This window comes from Plodia interpunctella, chromosome 21 (assembly GCF_027563975.2).
Source record: "Plodia interpunctella isolate USDA-ARS_2022_Savannah chromosome 21, ilPloInte3.2, whole genome shotgun sequence".
Lineage (NCBI taxonomy): Eukaryota > Metazoa > Arthropoda > Insecta > Lepidoptera > Pyralidae > Plodia > Plodia interpunctella.
The window spans coordinates 4,723,189-4,743,105 of record NC_071314.1 but is presented as its reverse complement, the minus strand read 5'-3'; the positions used below and the strand labels follow the sequence as shown (position 1 = coordinate 4,743,105).

General features: G+C 40.7%; 1 protein-coding gene and 1 long non-coding RNA gene across 9 annotated transcripts in view; one reads left to right on the top strand and one right to left on the bottom strand.

The window, feature by feature from the left end:
- Nucleotides 1-16,754, top strand: part of LOC128679070 (uncharacterized protein) — an 81,056-nt gene extending 64,302 nt beyond the window's left edge. The window contains exons 10-42 of the mRNA XM_053761054.2: nucleotides 164-239; nucleotides 546-659; nucleotides 1,161-1,380; nucleotides 1,723-1,942; nucleotides 2,146-2,419; nucleotides 2,636-2,734; nucleotides 2,932-3,048; nucleotides 3,432-3,554; nucleotides 3,808-4,013; nucleotides 4,591-4,770; nucleotides 5,193-5,337; nucleotides 5,708-5,810; nucleotides 6,416-6,552; nucleotides 7,081-7,258; nucleotides 7,516-7,642; nucleotides 8,100-8,257; nucleotides 8,577-8,675; nucleotides 8,912-9,039; nucleotides 9,403-9,518; nucleotides 10,130-10,257; nucleotides 10,711-10,911; nucleotides 11,299-11,456; nucleotides 11,751-11,858; nucleotides 11,975-12,053; nucleotides 12,142-12,239; nucleotides 12,609-12,832; nucleotides 13,115-13,279; nucleotides 13,564-13,719; nucleotides 13,864-13,967; nucleotides 14,104-14,254; nucleotides 14,460-14,611; nucleotides 14,933-15,058; nucleotides 15,140-16,754. Of these exons, the coding sequence (XP_053617029.1) occupies nucleotides 164-239; nucleotides 546-659; nucleotides 1,161-1,380; nucleotides 1,723-1,942; nucleotides 2,146-2,419; nucleotides 2,636-2,734; nucleotides 2,932-3,048; nucleotides 3,432-3,554; nucleotides 3,808-4,013; nucleotides 4,591-4,770; nucleotides 5,193-5,337; nucleotides 5,708-5,810; nucleotides 6,416-6,552; nucleotides 7,081-7,258; nucleotides 7,516-7,642; nucleotides 8,100-8,257; nucleotides 8,577-8,675; nucleotides 8,912-9,039; nucleotides 9,403-9,518; nucleotides 10,130-10,257; nucleotides 10,711-10,911; nucleotides 11,299-11,456; nucleotides 11,751-11,858; nucleotides 11,975-12,053; nucleotides 12,142-12,239; nucleotides 12,609-12,832; nucleotides 13,115-13,279; nucleotides 13,564-13,719; nucleotides 13,864-13,967; nucleotides 14,104-14,254; nucleotides 14,460-14,611; nucleotides 14,933-15,058; nucleotides 15,140-16,314 (5,845 nt within the window). The 3' untranslated portion in view covers nucleotides 16,315-16,754. The remainder of the gene's footprint in view (nucleotides 1-163; nucleotides 240-545; nucleotides 660-1,160; nucleotides 1,381-1,722; nucleotides 1,943-2,145; nucleotides 2,420-2,635; nucleotides 2,735-2,931; nucleotides 3,049-3,431; nucleotides 3,555-3,807; nucleotides 4,014-4,590; nucleotides 4,771-5,192; nucleotides 5,338-5,707; nucleotides 5,811-6,415; nucleotides 6,553-7,080; nucleotides 7,259-7,515; nucleotides 7,643-8,099; nucleotides 8,258-8,576; nucleotides 8,676-8,911; nucleotides 9,040-9,402; nucleotides 9,519-10,129; nucleotides 10,258-10,710; nucleotides 10,912-11,298; nucleotides 11,457-11,750; nucleotides 11,859-11,974; nucleotides 12,054-12,141; nucleotides 12,240-12,608; nucleotides 12,833-13,114; nucleotides 13,280-13,563; nucleotides 13,720-13,863; nucleotides 13,968-14,103; nucleotides 14,255-14,459; nucleotides 14,612-14,932; nucleotides 15,059-15,139) is intronic.
- Nucleotides 5,668-10,801, bottom strand: LOC128679073 (uncharacterized). 8 transcript variants are annotated; one of them, XR_008405712.2, is made up of 7 exons: nucleotides 10,699-10,801; nucleotides 10,103-10,239; nucleotides 8,534-8,659; nucleotides 8,066-8,241; nucleotides 7,071-7,237; nucleotides 6,502-6,623; nucleotides 5,668-5,804 (listed from the first exon to the last, which is right to left on the bottom strand). It is a non-coding gene; the product is annotated as an uncharacterized LOC128679073 (long non-coding RNA). The 8 variants fall into 8 exon arrangements; XR_008405711.2 differs by lacking the exon at nucleotides 10,699-10,801 and adding an exon at nucleotides 10,393-10,683; XR_008405715.2 differs by lacking the exon at nucleotides 10,699-10,801 and adding an exon at nucleotides 10,393-10,414 and having other exon boundaries at nucleotides 10,062-10,279.
- Nucleotides 16,755-19,917: the final 3,163 nt, after the last annotated feature.

Below are 19,917 nucleotides of genomic sequence, written 5' to 3'. Positions count from 1 at the left end.
CAACTTTTAATTTAATTACTCGATATTTCAATTTTTATTAGCGCCTTAAGAAGCGCTAGGAGAGCTAAAATTCTGCCGACATACTTAACTCTAAATGTGCGTATATAAAAAAAATATAACTATATCATATCGCATATTTAATTGAATATAACTTTATTTTTAGATGCGCCGGCGACTACGCACAGGCGAAGAAGTGGCATGAACGGCAGCTGGACGTGGCCCTCGCGGCCAGAGATAAGGTAATAGAGCTATTAATTGGAAACTATCGTCACAATAACAAATTGTAAGACGTACAAAGTAAAGTACCCGCTCACTTTGCGATTTGATTTGAGTTACCTGTTGTGTTTTGGGCTAAACTCAGATGCTTAAAAACAAATCGCTTTTAAAAGATTCGACTGCAATTGACCTGCTGCCTGTCTAGTTTCACCTCTTTTTCTATCTAAGGCGTTTTATCCCCTTTTATGATATGGAGTGGCCCTCCTAAAGCGAAAATTACACGCCACGCCGCGTCTGTTGTTACATTATAATATAATTTAACATTCCAGGTGGGGGAAGGGCGGGCGTGCTCCAACTTGGGGATCGTGTACCAGCTGCTGGGGGAACACGACGCCGCTCTCAAGCTACATCAAGCACATCTTTCCATTGCGAGGCAGTTACAGGTAAAATTTAATTGTCTTTGTCTCTCCATTCAGCTTTAACTAATAATTTCCTATAAATGTTAGCTATACAATTTCTACGGTCAAACTATCGAGATTATCTACATAAACAGATCCATCAGAGATTTTGATGTGACTTAAAATTAAATGTAAGAAATAAGCCATAAATGTATCAGACTACGAATCGGAATTCCTGGGGATGCATTAACTTGCATGATATTTGACAGTGTGCATAATAACGTATTTGCTTCATATATTTTGGCGGGAGTATCCGACCTGTCTTGTAGAGGTCATAGTATAATCGGGTCATGTTACTTTTTAAACTAATGCCTATGGTGTCCCACTGCTGGGCAAAGGGTAGGCCTCTACTTCGCCACGCATCCTTGTCATCTAGATCATCTAGATTGTCCGACTATCTTGTTCTGGAGCGGCCTATTTTTCGTCGATATCATGTCACTTGTTGTGTAAAAATATTCAAATCTAAATCTATTTATTTAATTACAGGACAAAGCCGGCATGGGTCGAGCGTACGGGAACATCGGCAACGCATACTCTGCCGCTGGTTTCTACGAACAAGCCATCAAGTACCACAAGCAAGAACTGACGATATCCAAGGAGGTCCATGACAGAAGTTCCGAAGCTTCTACCCATGGGAACCTAGCTGTGGCGTACCAGGCGCTGGGAGCGCATGATATGGCGCTGTTTCATTACAGAGCGCATTTGGGTAAGAAACTTTTAATTACATAGGAAATTTAAGATAACAAAACCAAGGAGGTCTATGTCAGGAATTCCGAAGCTTTAATGATGAGAACCTACCAGGTGCTTGGAATACGTGATATGACGTTTTTCTATTTACGGAGCGCATTTATGTAAAGAACAACTATCCATGCCCTGGAATTGCGCCCCTGTAGGATATAAGTACCCTATGTGCTATTCCAGCTTATGCAAATTTTATCAAAATGCATCCTTACACATATTCAAAATTTCGCATTTACATTACATAATAGGAGTAGAATAGTATATATTCCTTACAAAATACTCTTACATATTCGATTCTAAATTACAGGTATAGCAAGAGAGCTGAAAGACGCTGCGGGAGAAGCCTGCGCTCTCCTGAACCTCGGCAACTGTCTCTCGTCGCGAGGGGAGTTCTCCCAAGCCGTGCCCTACTACGAGCAGCATCTGATGCTGTCCCAGGAGCTGGGGGACGTCACTGCTGAAGCCAAGGCGTGCCACTTCCTGGGATACGCGCATTATTGTCTGGGGAATTATAGAGAAGCTGTAAGGTGAGGAATAATAAACATTTGTCATTATAACAGTAGGTTCGCTTAAATGACTGTTGATGATGACGAAGAAACGAAATCTCTGGCCCTCTTCTAACTTTTACAGTATGATCCATGAACGTGTCAATGTCACAACTGCTGTTCTAACCATAAATAAGTCCATATAGTTTTATCAGCAAATATAAAACGGATCTTTTGTTCCTCAGATATTACGACCAAGACCTCTCACTAGCCAAAGACCTTCAAGACAAGATGAACATGGGCCGCGCGTACTGCAACCTTGGTCTGGCCCACCTCGCCCTGGGCAACTTGGAAACAGCTTTGGAGTGCCAGAAGTACTTCCTGGCTATAGCCCATATGACCCAGCATCTTCAGGGCAAGTTCAGGGCTCTGGGCAATATTGGGGATGTGCTGATCAAAATGGGTGATGTTGAAGAGGCAGTCAAGATGTACCAGAGGCAGCTTGGATTTGCTAGACAAGTAAGTGTTTTTATAAATGTAGAAGAGTTTAGATTATAATTAATTTTATATTAACTAATACTTACTAATATCATCGTAAATTTTGTAAAATAACAGCTTAATTGTCTTTTGTTTATAAGAATATGCTTAATAACCTATCAGATTGCATCATCATTATAAAACCCTGGATATGTTAATGCTTGCTTGCTTTTCAGTAGTTATTTTTATACTTCTCAGGCTCGCGATAGATCTCTAGAAGCAGCCGCCTGCGGAGCACTTGGTTTGGCAAGGAGATTGCAGAGGAGACTTGACGCGGCTTTGGGGCATCATACACAGGTAACTATGAATACAATAACAACTACTGACTAGTTTTGCTTTTATAAAACAGAAAATAAAAAATAATTAAATTTTAATGAAAAAGACAAATATAAAATTGAGCCAACATACCATTTTTTTGACATGACATAATTTCAACTACCTAGGGTATTCAAAAATAAAAATGATAAATACCAAATGAATTATACACTCAACAGGAGCTCACATTACGTCAAGAAGCAGGAGACGCGGCCGGCGAGGCCAGAGCTCATTCACATCTTGGTGCCGTCCACATGGCTCTAGGACACTATTCGCACGCTGCTAGATGTTACAGGGCAAGTTGTGTAACAAAAAATACGAACACCACATAAAATATAGCAATTCAATACAAAAGGTCACAGGTGGACAAGGTCCACGAAGAAGAGGAAAGAAACGTTATATCTCGACTTTACTAACATGCAGGCAAGAGCCATGAGTCGCGTCTATTGAATTTCTACTCTGGCAACAAGCACATCACCACGCAGAAAACTAGTTTATATTATGTTCTTTGTCCTTGTATCAAAGTATTTAGCAATTTGGTATATACTGTATGTGTGTACCAATTTGGTATATACTTGATTAATTTTGAAACGAAAAACATGGCATGTGCTAGGTGTTTCTAATCCTGCGCAGATTTCAAAAGTTTTGCGTGGGTGATACCAAATATCAATTATTTCAGGAACAATTAGAACGAGCTCAAGAATTACAAGACTGTGCTTTGGAAGCTCAAGCGTACGGAAATTTAGGTATAGCGAAACTTAACATGGGACATTACGAAGATGCCATTGGGTATTTGGAACAGGTATGTACTACTTTTCTAGAAATGTTGACTTTTAATTAGAACACTGACTGACAAGGTGTTTTCCATATCTCTCCAACGTCAACCTAATATTATAAAGTGAAAAGATTTGTATTTTTGTTTATTTTTTTGTAACGAATAATATTTGTCTTTGTTAAACAAAAAGTACAATTATGCACTTCTGGCCCACTATCACACGAATTGAGGTTCTTTCAGAATTGAATCAACAAATGATTTCCCACACATAATATTACAGCAACTAGCAATCCTAGAAAGAGTGAACACGCCGACGTGTCAGCTGGAGAAGGCGCGGGCGCTGGGCTCGCTGGGGGACTGCTACGACGCGCTGGGCGACCCGGAGGAGGCGGCCAAGTACCACGACCAGCACCTGGCCGCGGCTCTCAAGCTGGACAACGCCAGGGAGCAGGAGAGGGCGTATCGCGGACTTGGATTGACTCACAAGTAACTTATCAAACAATACTTGTAATACAATCTAATTGATAATTCGACAAAAATACATTATAACAGCTAAAATAAATTATGTCACTTTATTCAAAAATCAAAGTTGTTCCGGCTATACAACCACTATATATTTTCTTCCAATATCAAAGAAGAGCGATTTTGGTATTAAAAACGAAACCTTGTAGGATAAAGTAGAAGTCTTTGTCCATCATAAGCATAACTTTATTCTATACACAGAAAACATATGTTTTCTGTGTACACAAAATATTTATATATGATGATGGAATAACCTAAAATATTTCACGTTTTTAAATGCTCTTTGCATTTTTTATTTATTTACTTATTCGGAAAACTTAAACAAGCCTCAAGCTTAGCAACCTAGGTAAGGTTGGCACCTTGGTAAGGCACCTTGAAAATAAGCCTTTGAATTGAGCAACAATAGCATTCTCAGCTAGTCGCCTATGACATATCTATTCGATGACTTCTTGAACTGTACACGTAACTATGTATTTATTGACTAAACGCCTTCTTCCTTTTATACGCCAACTTCTATCTTATTGCTACATTACATTCTCAGAACCATCGGGAACCTCCAACAAGCGCTGGTGTGCCTGGAGAAGAGGCTGGTAGTGTCCCACGAGCTGGGGCTGCCGGAAGCCAAGGCCCAGGCGTACGGGGAGCTCGGGGCCTTGCACATCGCGCTCAACAACCTCGACCAAGCCGTGTCCTGTCTGGAGCATCAGAAGAATATTGCCAAGTTAGTACATACCACTTTGCAAAAACTTTCCTATTCTATCGCCTTCAATTATTATCAAAGATACTACCTAGTTAAATATGAAATGATGGTTCATCTATTTTGATGAACCACCATGAACAATCCAACCATCATAATCGGTCAGGTTTGGCTTGAACTAGCAGGTTGATTGTTGCTTATATTTTCAAATATATTGTCGTATATTATCTAGTTTATAGTACGGTATTTAGATACTAATACACCTATAGTACTCCGTCACTCCTAGTTACGAGATGTGCCCCTGGCATCATGGCCTGAAAGCGGCTGGAAACTTTCCGCCTGAATTGAAGTCAATCAATTGCGTGGAATCCCCCTTGAGGGGAATTAGGGGATTTGAGGTAGAATTAGGTTACTTCAGTATGTCTAACACGAAAGTTTGTGAACAGGGAACTGAACAATCAGATAATGGAGGCGGAGGCGTGCCACTCGCTGGGGCTGGCGCAGCACGCGCGCGGCGACCACGCCGCCGCCGTGCGCCACCACCGCGCCGAGCTCGAGCTGGCGCACCGCCTCGGTCTTACACATCTGCAGGTTCAATCAATGATTTGTTACAAACCCTACTAATAATATAAATGCAAAAATTTGTGTGTATGTATGTTTGTGTATGTATGTATGCATGTATGTATTTATGTTACTCTTTCACGCAAAATCTACTGGACCGATTGTTATGAAATTTTTTACACGGGTAACGAGGTCAGATATATAAATGTAGTCTAATATATTTTTATATCTGACCCCGTTACCCGTGTACCAAATTTCAGATATAAAAATATAGTCTATATATTTTTATATCTGAAAACTAAAACAACAACGTTTTTTATTTAAGTTATATATTCTGTATTGACAGCTGTTGGTTCTCCTAAATAAAATAAATAAATAAACAAGATTGTGAATACGTCAGGCGCGGGCTTGCGGCGGCCTGGGCGCGGCGCACGCGTCCACGGGCGCTCACGCCGAGGCGGCGCGCTGGCACGAGTCGCGGCTCAGGCATGCTACTGCTGCTGGTAACAAACACCTGCTTTACATTCACTGATTTTTTTTTTTTCATTTCAATTTAATCTTGAAGAGGAACCGCTACAACTTCTTTAACGAAATGGTCAATGTCACCATGCCCGTCCACTATCTGGAGGTCGTTCGGTTCCGAACGAAGCAAATATTAGCACTTGTGATCACAGATATTTGTCTGCGGTTCTGGGTGTGTTGTGCCCTTTTCTATGTTAGTATCCATCGGACCCGCGATACAAGCTTGTTGCTTAGCGTTGAGTTATGTCCATTCAGTTCTTAAGACTCGAGTAGACACGCTATCTCTCTCATCTAAGCGTTTTTGAAAAACTTTGTTGCTTTGAAACAACAAAGAAACGATATCAGAATTCACGAGTCCGAGTTTCCTACTGTTAGGTACTATTCCTCTACTTCGCACGTCTTCAACAGTTTACAGACCAATAACCTCCTTGACGTACTAAATTAATTGCAGAACATCACTTCAGCGATAAGGCCGCCTTGTGCCCTTGATTTGTATTGTGTGATACTTATTCTTTTCTGTATTTTTCTTTGGTTCAATAAAAAATATTGTATTGTGATTATTTAATGTGAATAATATATTTTGAAGGAGATTCAAGAGGGCGATCTCAAGCGCTTGCAGACCTGGGCCGCGCGCACCTCGCCATGGGCGCTTGCGGCAGCGCCGTCTCTTACCTGAGGCAAGCGCTCGCCGCCACGGAGGGCTTGGCTGATGTTGATGAGGAGGTAACTTGTCTGGTTTCCTTACTCGTCGCTTAGCAACATGACGCGATGTGTCTCGTAAACGGAGAATAAATCTGAATAGTTATTTAACATCTCAATTTATTTAAGCATGTATATGAGCATGCTTTGATGATAAGTCAACTTATGACCGATATATATTATGATATATATCGTAATGTTTCTATTTTTTATATTTCTTTTGGCAATAAATAATATATGTACCTATTAAATAAAAATAAATATATTAGGACAAATCACACAGATTGAGCTAGCCCCAAAGTAAGTTCTACACTTGTGTTATGGGATACTAACTCAACGATACTATATTTTATAACAAATACATATATAGATAAACATCCAACGCCCGGGCCAATCAGAAAAAGATCATTTTCTATCATGACCCGACCGGGGATCGAACCCGGGACCTCTCGGTTCAGAGGCGAGCACTTTACCACTGCACCACCGAGGTCGTCAACACACCTATTGCAACAATGTGCATTACATATATTAAAATATCGTACATGTTTGCAGGCTCGAGTCCGGCACAGACTGGGCTTTGCTCTATGGGCCTCCGGCGAGCTGGAGGAGGCGAAGGAACAGCTGCAAGCGGCCCTCGCGGTGCTGGAGTCGGGCGGAGAGAAACACCGTGACAGGAAGGTCGTCGCTCTGTACACTTCCACGCACCACGCTTTGCAGAGAGTGCTTGTCGGTAAGTTATCGTGTACACGAGTATACCTACCTCAAAACCGAAAGTATTCGCCTCGTTAGTGATCAATTTGAAAACATTCCTTAAAACAAAAATTCTTGTATTTTAATTTATGTAGGTTTAACTACAATAGGTATATTATCGATTTTGATAACCTCTTCCTTTTTTGGAAATCGCTTAATGATCCTTCACGACTATCAGAACCATCCATTATTTTGTTCAGTGAATGCTTTTAACTGCAACTGCAATGATCGTAACAGAACTAGGGCGTCACCCCGAGGCGCTGGTGGTGGCGGAGCGCGGGCGCTGCCGCGCGCTGGAGCCCGCGGCCGACAGGCCCGCGGGCACGCTCAACCAGACCAACTTGGAACTCCACACCACACAGAGGTAGCTATTATTCTTTCACTTTGACGCTTTAGAGCCTTCGTTAAAATATCTGATGTGATCGCCCTATCCAACACTTTGGTGTTGGATCTCTTTGGAGAATATAATCACTATACGTTCCAACAATTGTGAAACACAATTTTAAACGCTATCCGTTTAATAAGTTACTTGACTTTCAAATATTTTATCAGCAAGTGGAACAGATCCTTAGTAACTTATGCTCCACAACGAAATGAATGAATTATGAATTTAAAAAACTTTTTTGTTGTTGTTCGCTATTAATTTATTTGTTTTCATTCCACTAGTACAAAGGCACATATGCTTTATAAGTACTGGATATTTCTAGCAATGTACAGTCGGAGGCAGATAAACATGATCACCAAGTAATTAACTTATTAATTAAGTAATTTTAATTAATGTACTTACTCAATTTCCTTCCTATAACACGGGGTCTTCATAGAGCATCATCGGAAGACCCGAGCAAGGACAGGTCGGAGCCCTGGAGCCCCTCCACAGTGGACCAGATATTGGAGGTGGTAAACAAACAGAAGGCCCCCGTGCTGTATTACAGTTTGGCCGCGGGAAGGCTGTACTCCTGGCTCCTGCAGCCACACAAGGGCAAGTTTCTTATATACTTATTTTTGACATTTAATGAAGAAAGAAGCCAGTTTACCAGAAATTAAAACTTTACTTTCAATATAAGACGATATTTATATTATTGATGTTAAAAAAATTTGCTTAAATCCTTAAGTCTAGTGTCGACTTCCAACTCCAGCTGAAGACGCGGCGCGGACAAACAGATACATATTGAAAGGATTAACGTTTTTGACTATGTTTGAATGGAAGGAGAGAACGCACTTTATGTTACAAATTATAATACTTAATATCACGTACCATCTGTACTCCAGCCATTATTTATATAAAGTTTTTATTTCAGGTATACTAAGGTTCAATCAAGTGCCTCTTACGGAAGAGTCTGAAGACACTGACAACAGTTTACCAGACATCAGCCCTGACGATCTGCAACCCAACAGTAGTAAGATTCTCTATGACTATAATAATTTATGGTACTACAAATATTGTTGATGATTTAATCTAATGAACCTAAATTAAAACTATCGAAATCGAAGGTCAATCATAATCTAATAAAAGACAAAAATATATTGTTATTATGAGTTTGGTAGTTGGTATGCTATCGAAGTATATATGGAACAGTATAAACTAATTTTCTTCCTATCATGTTTAGCGTAACCTTATGAAAATGTGTTTCAGATGGATTAGGTAAACTGGAGAGGTGTATCAGTGAGTGGTCGAGCTGGTTGAAGACAGCGGCCGAGAGGCGCTCGGACCCGGACGAGCAGTGGGACCCGGACGAGCGACCCACTGGCCTTGCTAGGATGGTAATAGCACATTGTGATATAAGGGCACAAAGTTACACATTACATACGTGGCGGGGTTTTCGCGCTATTCAAAGTGGAGGCCGATGAAATCGGGTAATAAACCAATGCACGTTTTTCAAGTTCACAAGTGAGAGTACAAGCGTGTGTTCGCTTTATTAACGCTTAAAATACCGCCTCATATGTAAAATGGAAACAGTTGCTTGTAACTATCTTGTATTGTAAATTAATTAATTTCTACAATTTATTTTTACCAGCAAACAAAATTGTTCTAGCTTTAGTAAATGCTAAATAAGCGATGGTGATATAATATGTAATAAATAAAAATAAAAAATAAATAAAATAAACGTCTAAAATATCCCGCAGGTGGCGCGCAATCATCTACTGAACTCTTCGAACTATTCTCTGAGCTCGTTGTTCAGCGTGGGCTCCGTGGGCGGCTCCGTGGCCGGCTCGGTGGCCAGTCTGCAAGGATCTACCAGGTATGGCCCGGCCCTGAACAACACCAACACTTTAATATATCCTCTGCGAGCCCATGCAGTAAATATTGGAGTGTACTCTTGATTGATTTTTTATGATCGTGTAAAATAAAACAGCGACGTTGCTATTTGTAAGCGAAACTAATTAGTTATAATTTAAAATATAAAAATAACATCACATAATTTGAATTTCATCCTAACATAAAAAAACATTTGTCATTGTCAACAAAGAAAAATGTTTGAATCTGGAACGCACATTTTCACTTATTCCTTATTCCTTCTAAATACGAGTAGGTACAACCCATTCACTATCTCTTGATATATAAAGTAATTTTTGATGATAAGCAATAATCGGCGGCCAACACTAAGCTTTTATCTTATTCTTATGGTATCTTATTCAAAGCTTGTCTTGTCCAATAGACACAAACACATAAACAGGCACAACACATCCAGAACCGCAGACACAAGTATAAATATTTGCCCGCGTTGGGTATCGAGCCCAGGACCTCCAAATAGCATGATGACTTGATGAAATTTAAGACTTACGCTGTAGTGGAAGACTATTAGATGAAAATATTCAACAATACATAATATGACACGTTGCACGTGGCCAGGTCGAGCGTGCACGGCCCGCGCAAGAAGCTGCCCTCGTGGCAGGGCCCGCCGTGCCTCACGTCTCTGTACCAGATGCTCATCGCTCCTTTCGAAGACTTGCTGCCCACGTCTTGCAACAATAACCATGGTAATGTGACACACACACACACCTGTCATAGTTTTAATTCAATATCTATTATTTAGTAGAAAAGAAGATATTCCGTGTCCTATTACGGGTGTATTAAAAATATTCCTAATCAAAATGTGTAAAATAAACACTCACTCATATATAACTACATTCTGTCAGACGTTAGACGTTATATCTAGCGTCACAGACTAGATGGCTAAAAAAACTTTCCATTTTGCCCAAAACATCGGTCTACGTCAAAATCTGCGTTATAACCTTGTGTCATGACAAAACTAGAAGGACAATTTTTGCTATTTTTACTTTTTGTTATTTTTAATTGTAATATGTTGTAAGCTCCAAATAAATTATTCTAATTTCTACATTATTTCTAATTCTAACTAATATCAATCCTCTTAGGCCTTAATGGTAAATTAAAATCATGAAGAACAGAAAACCTTATACCTATTCTTTCAGCATCGCACGGGCGTCGCGGCTGCGGCGGTCGGCGCGAGCTGGTGCTGGTGATCGAGGGCGCGCTGTACACGTGCCCGTGGGGCGCGCTGCGCGGCGCCGACTCCGAGCCGCTGTGCGAGCGGTACGCGCTGCTCGCCGCGCCCGCGCTGCGTCACCACCGCCACCAGCGACGCGCCGCCAACGCGAGACATCACGAACATGGTATCGTCCATACTTACTATCCGGCCGTCGGTCGTAGTCTACCTGTTAAGTTCACGAGCACTTTTATTGTCCGTGGTCCACCTCAGTTCATATCTATCATTTTCCATCCATCATCCGGGCGTAGGTCGTAGTCTACCTGTTAAACTCACCTAGTTGGACACGGAGACTTTTATTGTCAGAAGTCCACTCAGTTCATATCCATCATTCTCCATCCATCTCCGTCGTGTTTTATTTATTGCCACCAAAATACAATTCGTTACAGTACAATAGGCGGATTTAACAGTCAATCGGTCACATCCAGAGTTCTTTGATTTACCTAATCCATCCAATAAAATAATCTTTTAATATTATTATTTTACCAGTCAATGATATAAAATGTTTTACTAGGTGCCAGCGGCGTTCCCGGCAGCTCGGAGTCTGGCATGCGCTGCCTGGTGGTGGGGCTGGCGCGCGTGGGGTCGCGCTGGGCCGCGCCGCCGGCCATGCTCAAGGAGGCCGACCTCGTTGCCGACATGCTGCGGGTCACCCCGCTCACTGACTACCAGGTGCGGATCTCATCATCGTAGACAGAGAAAGCTATAGACCCCGTCATATCTTCAATTTCGCTCATACAAGAAAGAGATATTAAAAAGATACATGATAAGAAATGACACAAAGTGTTTGTGCCCAAGATACACTTTCTACCGCAGATAAAGAATGTGACTGAGAAGGCTGGAATACAACGCCAAATTTGCGTTACGTAGCAGTCTCTTATTTGCACGTTCTCATATACCTACTATGTATCTTGTAACGATCTTACACGACGAACTTACTTCTATTTATCATAATTTCCATTCCAGGCGTCCAAGGAAGCTGTTCTGGCACAGCTACCTCAGGCAGAATGCGTACACTTCGCCACCCACATCTGCTGGAAGACGCCGGCTATTGTGCTCAGTCCAGGGGAAGTGGTAAGTTTTGAGAACTATTTACATTCTTCTGTACCTACAACAATTCTTGTTTCTTTAAATTGACGCATATTCTTTTTTTTTTTATAAATAAAATTTTATTTCTATCTTTCACTCAGGTTGATTCGCAAGCCAAACGATTGCTGAATACTAGCGTTGGCAGCGCCGCTGATACTTCCACTGAAAACGAAGAAGAAAGTGAGTATTTAGAAATCCAGACACGAAAGTCACAAAATAAATAGGTTCACGTGATTTATTGCTGATTCAATACAATATTATTTTTTAGATGCGGATTTACCTCCAAGCAACGAAGAATTACCTCCCGCTTCAGAATATATGCTGACCGCAGCAGAGATCATGAATTTGAAGATAACTGCAAGATTGGTAAGAGTCAGTCTTGAATCGAAAACTAGTAGAAACTCATTTTTATTTTTGCATCATTTACAGAAAATACATCAAATCTAACACAGTCTAACATAGACTAATATAAAAATGAGCGAATAGCGGAGTTAATTGGCAGACGTAATTTCTTTCAGTCTTACAAAGGTCTGCTAGAAACTATCATCAGATTGTTTCTATCGTATAATAAAAAACTAAATATCTGTCTTCGATTCGCCTTTTTTCTAAGTACTAACTGTGCACAGTACCTTCCGACAGATAAAGTGCCCGTGGTCTATCCAGATTGACTGAGCAGTTGGGCCACGAAGTATTTTTTTTATTGGTTCATCAAACTAACCAGTGTAATGTCTAAAGGTGGTGATATCGTGCGCGGCGTCGAATGCGGCCCTGCAAGGCTCGGAGGAGAGCGAGGCGGAGGCGGAGGCGGGCGCGGGGGTGTCGCGGCTGTGCCGCGCGCTGCTGGCGGCCGGCGCGCAGGCCGTGCTGCTCACGCTGTGGCCCGCGCCGCAGGACACCGCCACCAAGATCCTGTACAGGGCGCTCTATTCTGCGCTGCTGCAAGGGACCAGGGTCGCCAAGTACGTTCACTGCGATATTACTACGACACTTTAAATCATAAGGTCGACTCAGTCAATCCTCTTCATAAGTTGATTCAGACGAGTTAACGCCCAGTATTTTACCTATGTTTTCGCGGGTTCGCGCGCGATTTCATAATATGGCTTCATAGACAGATTTTGTTGAAATTTCCAATAAAGAGTGAAACTTGATCAAATGTAAATATTTTCGGGAGTCGTGCACGTAGTATTTACTCATCAATCTAGACAGCAATTATGGACTCATATATAAATGGTGATCCCCAGGGCCCTGGGCGACGCGATGCAGACAGTGCGGCACACGAAGCACTTCGCGCACCCGGCGCACTGGGCGGGGCTGGTGCTGCTGGGCGCCAACGTGCGCCTCAGCAACAAGGTGGCGCTCATGGGGCAGGCGCTCTGCGAACTGTTGGCCGCGCCTGACAAGTGCCGGTCAGTATACTATACTACCTATATTGATATCAATGATATGTATCATTTATTTATTTACAAAAAATAGATACGTAACATATAGACAAACAGTGACAGTGAACTTATCCGAGAAACTTCCAGATAGTTTTATTGGTTCAGATTGGCTAATGGATATTACTAAAGATGAAGCGATAATAAAAAGAGGTGGTTTAATGCTTTTAGAAACAAATTTTCTGTACCGTTTCCTGTTATATTCTCACAAAATAGTCGAATAAAGATCGCTAAACTGGCAAAATTGTTTACAGAGACGCCCTGCGGGTGTGCCTGCACTTGGTAGAGAAGTCGCTGCAGAGAATAGTGCGCGGCCAGAAGAACGCCATGTACACCACGCAGAAGAGCATCGAGAACAAGGCCAACAACGCCACGGGCTGGAAGGAGCTGCTCATGAGCGTCGGCTTCAGGTTAACATATATTTTATCCACAATCAAAGACTTTTTAAACAGATTTTTCGGGAAGCTTTTTGGTGGTGTTATATATTTGATGCAAATAAATGAATTCTCTATACTATTTTAAAGTTAATATTTAATCACACATTTGGTCATCAGATTCGAACCAGCTGCCAACGGGATCCCATCGAGCGTATTCTTCCCACAAAGCGACCCAGAAGAAAGGCTCACCCAATGTTCTGCGAGTCTCCAGGCTCTACTAGGTAATTTGCATTCGAAACATATTTAATAATCCATCTTTTGTTATTCTAGATCACCAAGTTATAAAAAATATCACCTACCTACTTTTCAATTCAGTCTACAAGTATACCAACCTTAAATCGACGTATCTCTTCACAGGGTTGACCCCCACTACACTGCAAGCGCTGTCGAAGTTGATAGCCAACGGTGACGTGGCCGACGACATCATCGGCGTCATCCGCTCCGTCATCTCGCAGTTCTCGGTGAAGAATGCGGAGAATGAGATGATTGAGGTCGCTGTTAACGTCAGGTAAATAAATTAAAAGACTTTATAAATCTATAATCTTAAATTCAAGGTACAATCTACAAGCATTGTGCATTGTACAAGGAGTTGTGCATTTTTCTGGAAACTAGTTTTAATCTATATTCTTAGTGTCAGTGCCATTATACTTTCATGTATTTACTATGAAGGAAATACTTAGGACATTTTCCATGCTATCTCTTTATGTTTGAAGGTTATGGCGTGTGAACGGCTGCCACGAGCTGCTGGCGTCGCTGGGCTTCGACCTGGCCGAGGTCGGGCAGGACGCGGTGACGCTGCGCACCGGCAAGGCCGCCAACCGCAGGCACGTGCAGTTCGTGCTGCAGGCCCTGCTAGCGCTCTTCGGTAATTATATACCATTAGCATTATGCCCGTGACTTCGTCCGCGTGAATTACCCACGGGAATATTTGTTTTTCCAGGATGAAAGTACCTTTATTCCCAGAAAAATAATAGTTGGCGCTATAATCGCATTGCGTTTGGGAACGTATGAGGCGGTTTGCACGGATATCTCGGGGCGCACACTCGCCACACATGAGTTCTTAGATACGTCGAATTTTATGAGATCCATTATTTCTCATATCGTATCAATTTTATTGAATTGTCGTTAGTGCCTCAAGACGTTTAGTGACGTAGACAATATTTTAATGAAGTAATATTTATGACAGATACCCAAGAAGCGCCAAGAAGCCTCAGTCTGGAATCGAGTTCCAGCGTAGAGTCTCTTGCTTCTCTCGACGACGGAGACTTGGAGCCGCATTCTGACGGAGAACCACCGCCAAGGCAACACAGACGTAAGTTGTCTTCTATTTCTAGTTGATTTATAAAATTGGTAGATACAAAAACAAAACTGAAATTCTTTGTTTTCCTTGCAGAAGACAGCGTATCATCAGTACCGCCTCCACCACTACCTCTCGGGTCCTGCGGCGGTGCTTTCACTATGTACGTGCGAGGGTCTGCCGCTTCCTCAGAAGTGGGGCGAGGGGAGCCCGACGGCCGGACAGCCCCTCCCCCCGCCCCGCCGCCGCCCAGATACCGCGGGGAGAGTGACGCAGCGTTCACTCCGTCGCCGCCAGCCGCGCCGCAACCCACTGCGGCGCCCCCCAGAGACGTCTCCCTGGCCTTGGCACATCAAACTAAGATTCGAACTCTTTACACCAGAAGACCACCTTCAGACGAATCCGACTGGGAGAGCTCTGGCCATGACACTGTTCTTAGACGCCGACCGGAACATGCGCATGCGAGATATTTAGACGTTTTCTATGATTTGGCATCTTCGCAACCGAGAAGAACTGAAGAGGACAAGACTGATCAGGCACTGAGCCAACCGTCTACTTCAAAACGCGTTCCGAGACCAAAAATGGGCACGAGTAGTCGCGACTCCATGGCTCAAGTGAGACACATGAGTGGTGAACTGACACCCACGATATCTGAAGTATATCACGAAAGAAATATAGGCCTAGGACTCGCCCCGCCATTGGCCGAGTTGCTTCTTGCAGAAGACTCGAAGACTGAAATGAGAGCAGCCAGTTCTAGCGAAAACCTTTTGCTGCAAAACTTGGAGAAATTGGGACTTCTTGGAGAAGCCAGTGAGAGGGACGACAGATGGTGCACAACGAATACCTCCCGACCTTGGCTCTCTACGACACCGTTAGAGACAGACGTCCAGGGTTCGGATTTGACGACGGCCGAAATTATCGAACGTCAAACGAAATTCAAGAAAGACGAGCCTAAGAGAAAAGAAGAGAACGCCTATGAATTAAAACCTAAAGAGGAAACACCTGGGCCGAGTGTGTTAGAGAAACGATCTGTGTCACCTTTTTCGGAACTTTCTCGAAGGGATGAGGGAGACGGCAGGAGTATCGCCGATTCCCACTCGTCGTACAAGGCATTAGTGTTGAGCCCCCGAGCGCCATATTTGCCTGAAGAGGGCGAGGCGCCGGTAACGAGCACTGAAGTTGGGAAGACTCACCCGCGCCCCCGACGCCCGCCAGTTCCTAGAACGAGGCCTGCCTATACTACTTTAGATTTTCCTCCAAACAAATTATAAACTGATAAATATGTAAGTATATCAGTGTCCAGTGATCTGTTTACATATACTGTTTACTATGTATTTGCAATATATTTTTTTTGTATATAATGTAACCGAATGCAATAATAAAGTGAAAATGTAGGTTTTGTAAATACGAAATTTTAATTTTCGTTACCTTATTAAGTGAAAAGAAAACTTTAGCTATATTTGCTTATTGGCTATGAATACTATGTAGACATCCTAATAAAATACTCTGAAATGCAATAACGTTACATTCAGTTTTAATTATAATTTACTTCAACGGCATTAGTAGTAAGTATAATAAGTGCGCTATTTATTTGTAACATACCTAAATAATCCTTGTAAATTGTAGTTTTAACATTTACTCGCATTATAATACTTGCCATTTATATATTGTTTTTGTTCTGTAAATAGCTAGAAAATAAACGCATTTTAATTATTTATTTATTTTATTCCAGATAAACGTAGCTATACGCATTACGCAGTCGGTCTGCGCCTACGATTCAATGCCGAAATGTTTAATAATAACAAATTATTCAGAAACAAACACATACATTTGCGTCGACTTAAAAGGAATAATCCTAAACAACCGCAATCAAAACCGTGTGGGTGTTTAATGTACGTAATTACTGACACCACTTTACAAATAATTGCCTAAAGTGGCTTTAGAGGCCAAATGCGAACAAAGGTTTTATTGGCTTTTTCGGAATAGGAAATTACGAGTAATAAGAATTTAAAAACAACAACCTTACAGTAAAAAATACCTACATAGTGAAGTCCGATAAGTAAATACAACGAAATACGGCGTTTGTGAAAGATCTGTGCGCTGATAGCATAGACGAAGTTTGAATAGTGCAAAATCTGGGGAATAAACTTGACCATGAGGTATGAGTATCAGATTATAACAATGTACACTAATAATAGCCACAACCTTACAATGTAAGGATTTACTGCGATGATAAGAAAATAAATTACCATTCAACCCCCTGATCCGTAAATAGTTTTATTATGGAACGTGTCATTGTAAAATAAAGAAAGAAGGTGAAACAAGCGTTATGTTTCAACTTGAAACATAACCCTTTTTTCCCGAGCAGTCATGTGAAGAGAGATTGTTCTAATACAGCACCTCGCCGGCAACCCTTCCTAGTGAGGTCAATGTCACGACACCACACAAATATAATTACCGCAGCGACTAACAATATCTTTAACTCAATTTCCGTTCTATTATTTAAATAACTTCTCATGAACAAATAGGGTGTGCACACAATGAGTCGCGAACAGACATTGGTGCCTAGAATAAATAGTTTATTCTCTTTTATTGGTATAGTTTTGAGTTGAATAATCACGTTATTTCTTTACATTCACTTTTTTTACAACATACAAACTGCTGGACAAAGGTCTCCCCATCCCCTTCCATGTCTCTCTATCTTGCGCAACGTCCGACCATGAATGTCCTCAGATCGTCGCTTCATCTTGTTCGTGGTCTTCCTCTGTTTCTGTAGTCACCATGTGGATGCCAATTGGTAGCTATAAAGGCCCAGCGGTCATGGTGCATTCGGCAGACGTACATTCACATATGTCATTTAAAATTAACTTGAAGAAGTGCATGTGATCTAATTATAAATTAGATCTAATATTATAAATGCGAAAATATGTCACACATTCACAGCTACACCGCTGTGCTGATTTTGATAAAATTTGGGATAGTGACCGGTCAAACATAAAGAACATAAAGAATTCGATCAAACATAAGAAGCTGATCGCGGGCGGAACTGCGGGCAACATCTAGTTTCTGAAAATATGATTTAAATTGAATGCTTTCTAATAGCTTCTTTTTGGTGTCCCATTACATGTGCATATAGCTTTACAAAACGAGTTCTCTAAAGTTGTGACTCGAGATGCGGATATGGCGTTACACATTAACTATTTAATGTTATGTCTACTATTACCTACAAGAAACCAGGAATAAATACTAATTTACTAAATTAGATTTTTCATATTACATTTTTTTGGCAAGTAGAAATGCCCAGTCTCTGTCTACCTCCATGGAAATCAGATGTGATATTATGTATGTATGTATGTACGTACTTTTATTTTACTTATGCGTTCTGGAGGTTTTTGGTATAAGATGTACCTTTTATAGTATTCTATATTTGTACACTAGAAGCGTAACAAACTAGTTACAATGAACTCCACCCAGAGATTAAAGCATGATTGAGTAAAATATTGATTAATAGTTGGTGATTGAGTAATAAACTTTTACTGGTGAAAAAATAGATTAACCATTTGGATTTAATTTTTGTTTACAATTTCAATTAGACATACATCATATTAATTACATTTTTAATAAATGCAATCAACCAATTGCTCAGTTAGCAAAGTACCTAATAGACGTACAATTATATCATAACCGCCAATAATGGTAAAGTTAACGTCATCCTTTAGTGTGTATACCTACTTTGAATTGGTTATTTTCTACCCTTCTAACGAATTTCGTTGAAACTGCACCCCAGTAGTTTTAACGTGGCTAATTCGCAATATGTAAGTTTTGCATTTATAAAAATAAATTCATAAAAATATGAATAAAATCTGCAGTTCTCAAGAGAAATAGAAAATATCATATATTTTTTCGAATATCTAGATAAGTAACTATAATGTAGGTTTCTGGCTAGTGACTAGACCACAGGAATAGACTCAAACAATAGCACTAATTGCCTGCCGCACCCAGCAGATATATTGTTGGACATGTCATTTGTAACGTAATCCGAAACCCCAGCCTCACTGAAACCACAGCCTCGTAAAGATACCGAATTATGTGATCGTTTCACCTAATTTTACTGCCGAATTGTGTTGTTTGAAACCAAAACATAACATCCGAAATCTACATTAGTTAAGTCTGGGCATTACATTAATTTAGACGTCTACTTATTATAATCAAAAGCTATAAACTACTATAGCGATGCGAGTGCTTACGTGCACGTACCGAAAGTGTTGATTACGTTACAATATTTATTTTCAATAAAATTAATAATATTTATTTTGAGATATTGGAAATGCAAATACACATTTTTGAATGTTTATTTTCTAATCAGTACATTATTTTATACTTTTACTAAACGTTAATATTTAAAAGTATACCAATATAAATGTGAGTCTAGTAGTAGTACTAATGCCTGTGTAGTACTTAGTAGTAGATTTAAATATTCTCAAGATTTTAACAACCTTAATAAAGATGAACTCTGTTTAATCTAGATGTGAACAATTAATATTTAACTTCAAAAAAAAATAAAAGAAACTTAGAAACCAGGCGTTAATGACCCTGACACCTCGCACTTGAGAAATCATAACTATTCAGTTGCGAAACCTTTTGTTTTGCTCCGCTCTCGTTATCTAAGTAATTTATTTATCTACGCGAACGTTTTATGTAAAATATGTTTGTTAATTTGACCCCCGTGGCGAAACTAACTCCGATTCTATAGCCATTTAAATATTGTTTATTTTTTACCTACTGTGTATTACTAGTGATTTCTGAAGTCGTCATCTCTATGGTTTTTTCATGCCGACGATGACCGACGTGGATATAAGAGCGCTACAATTATA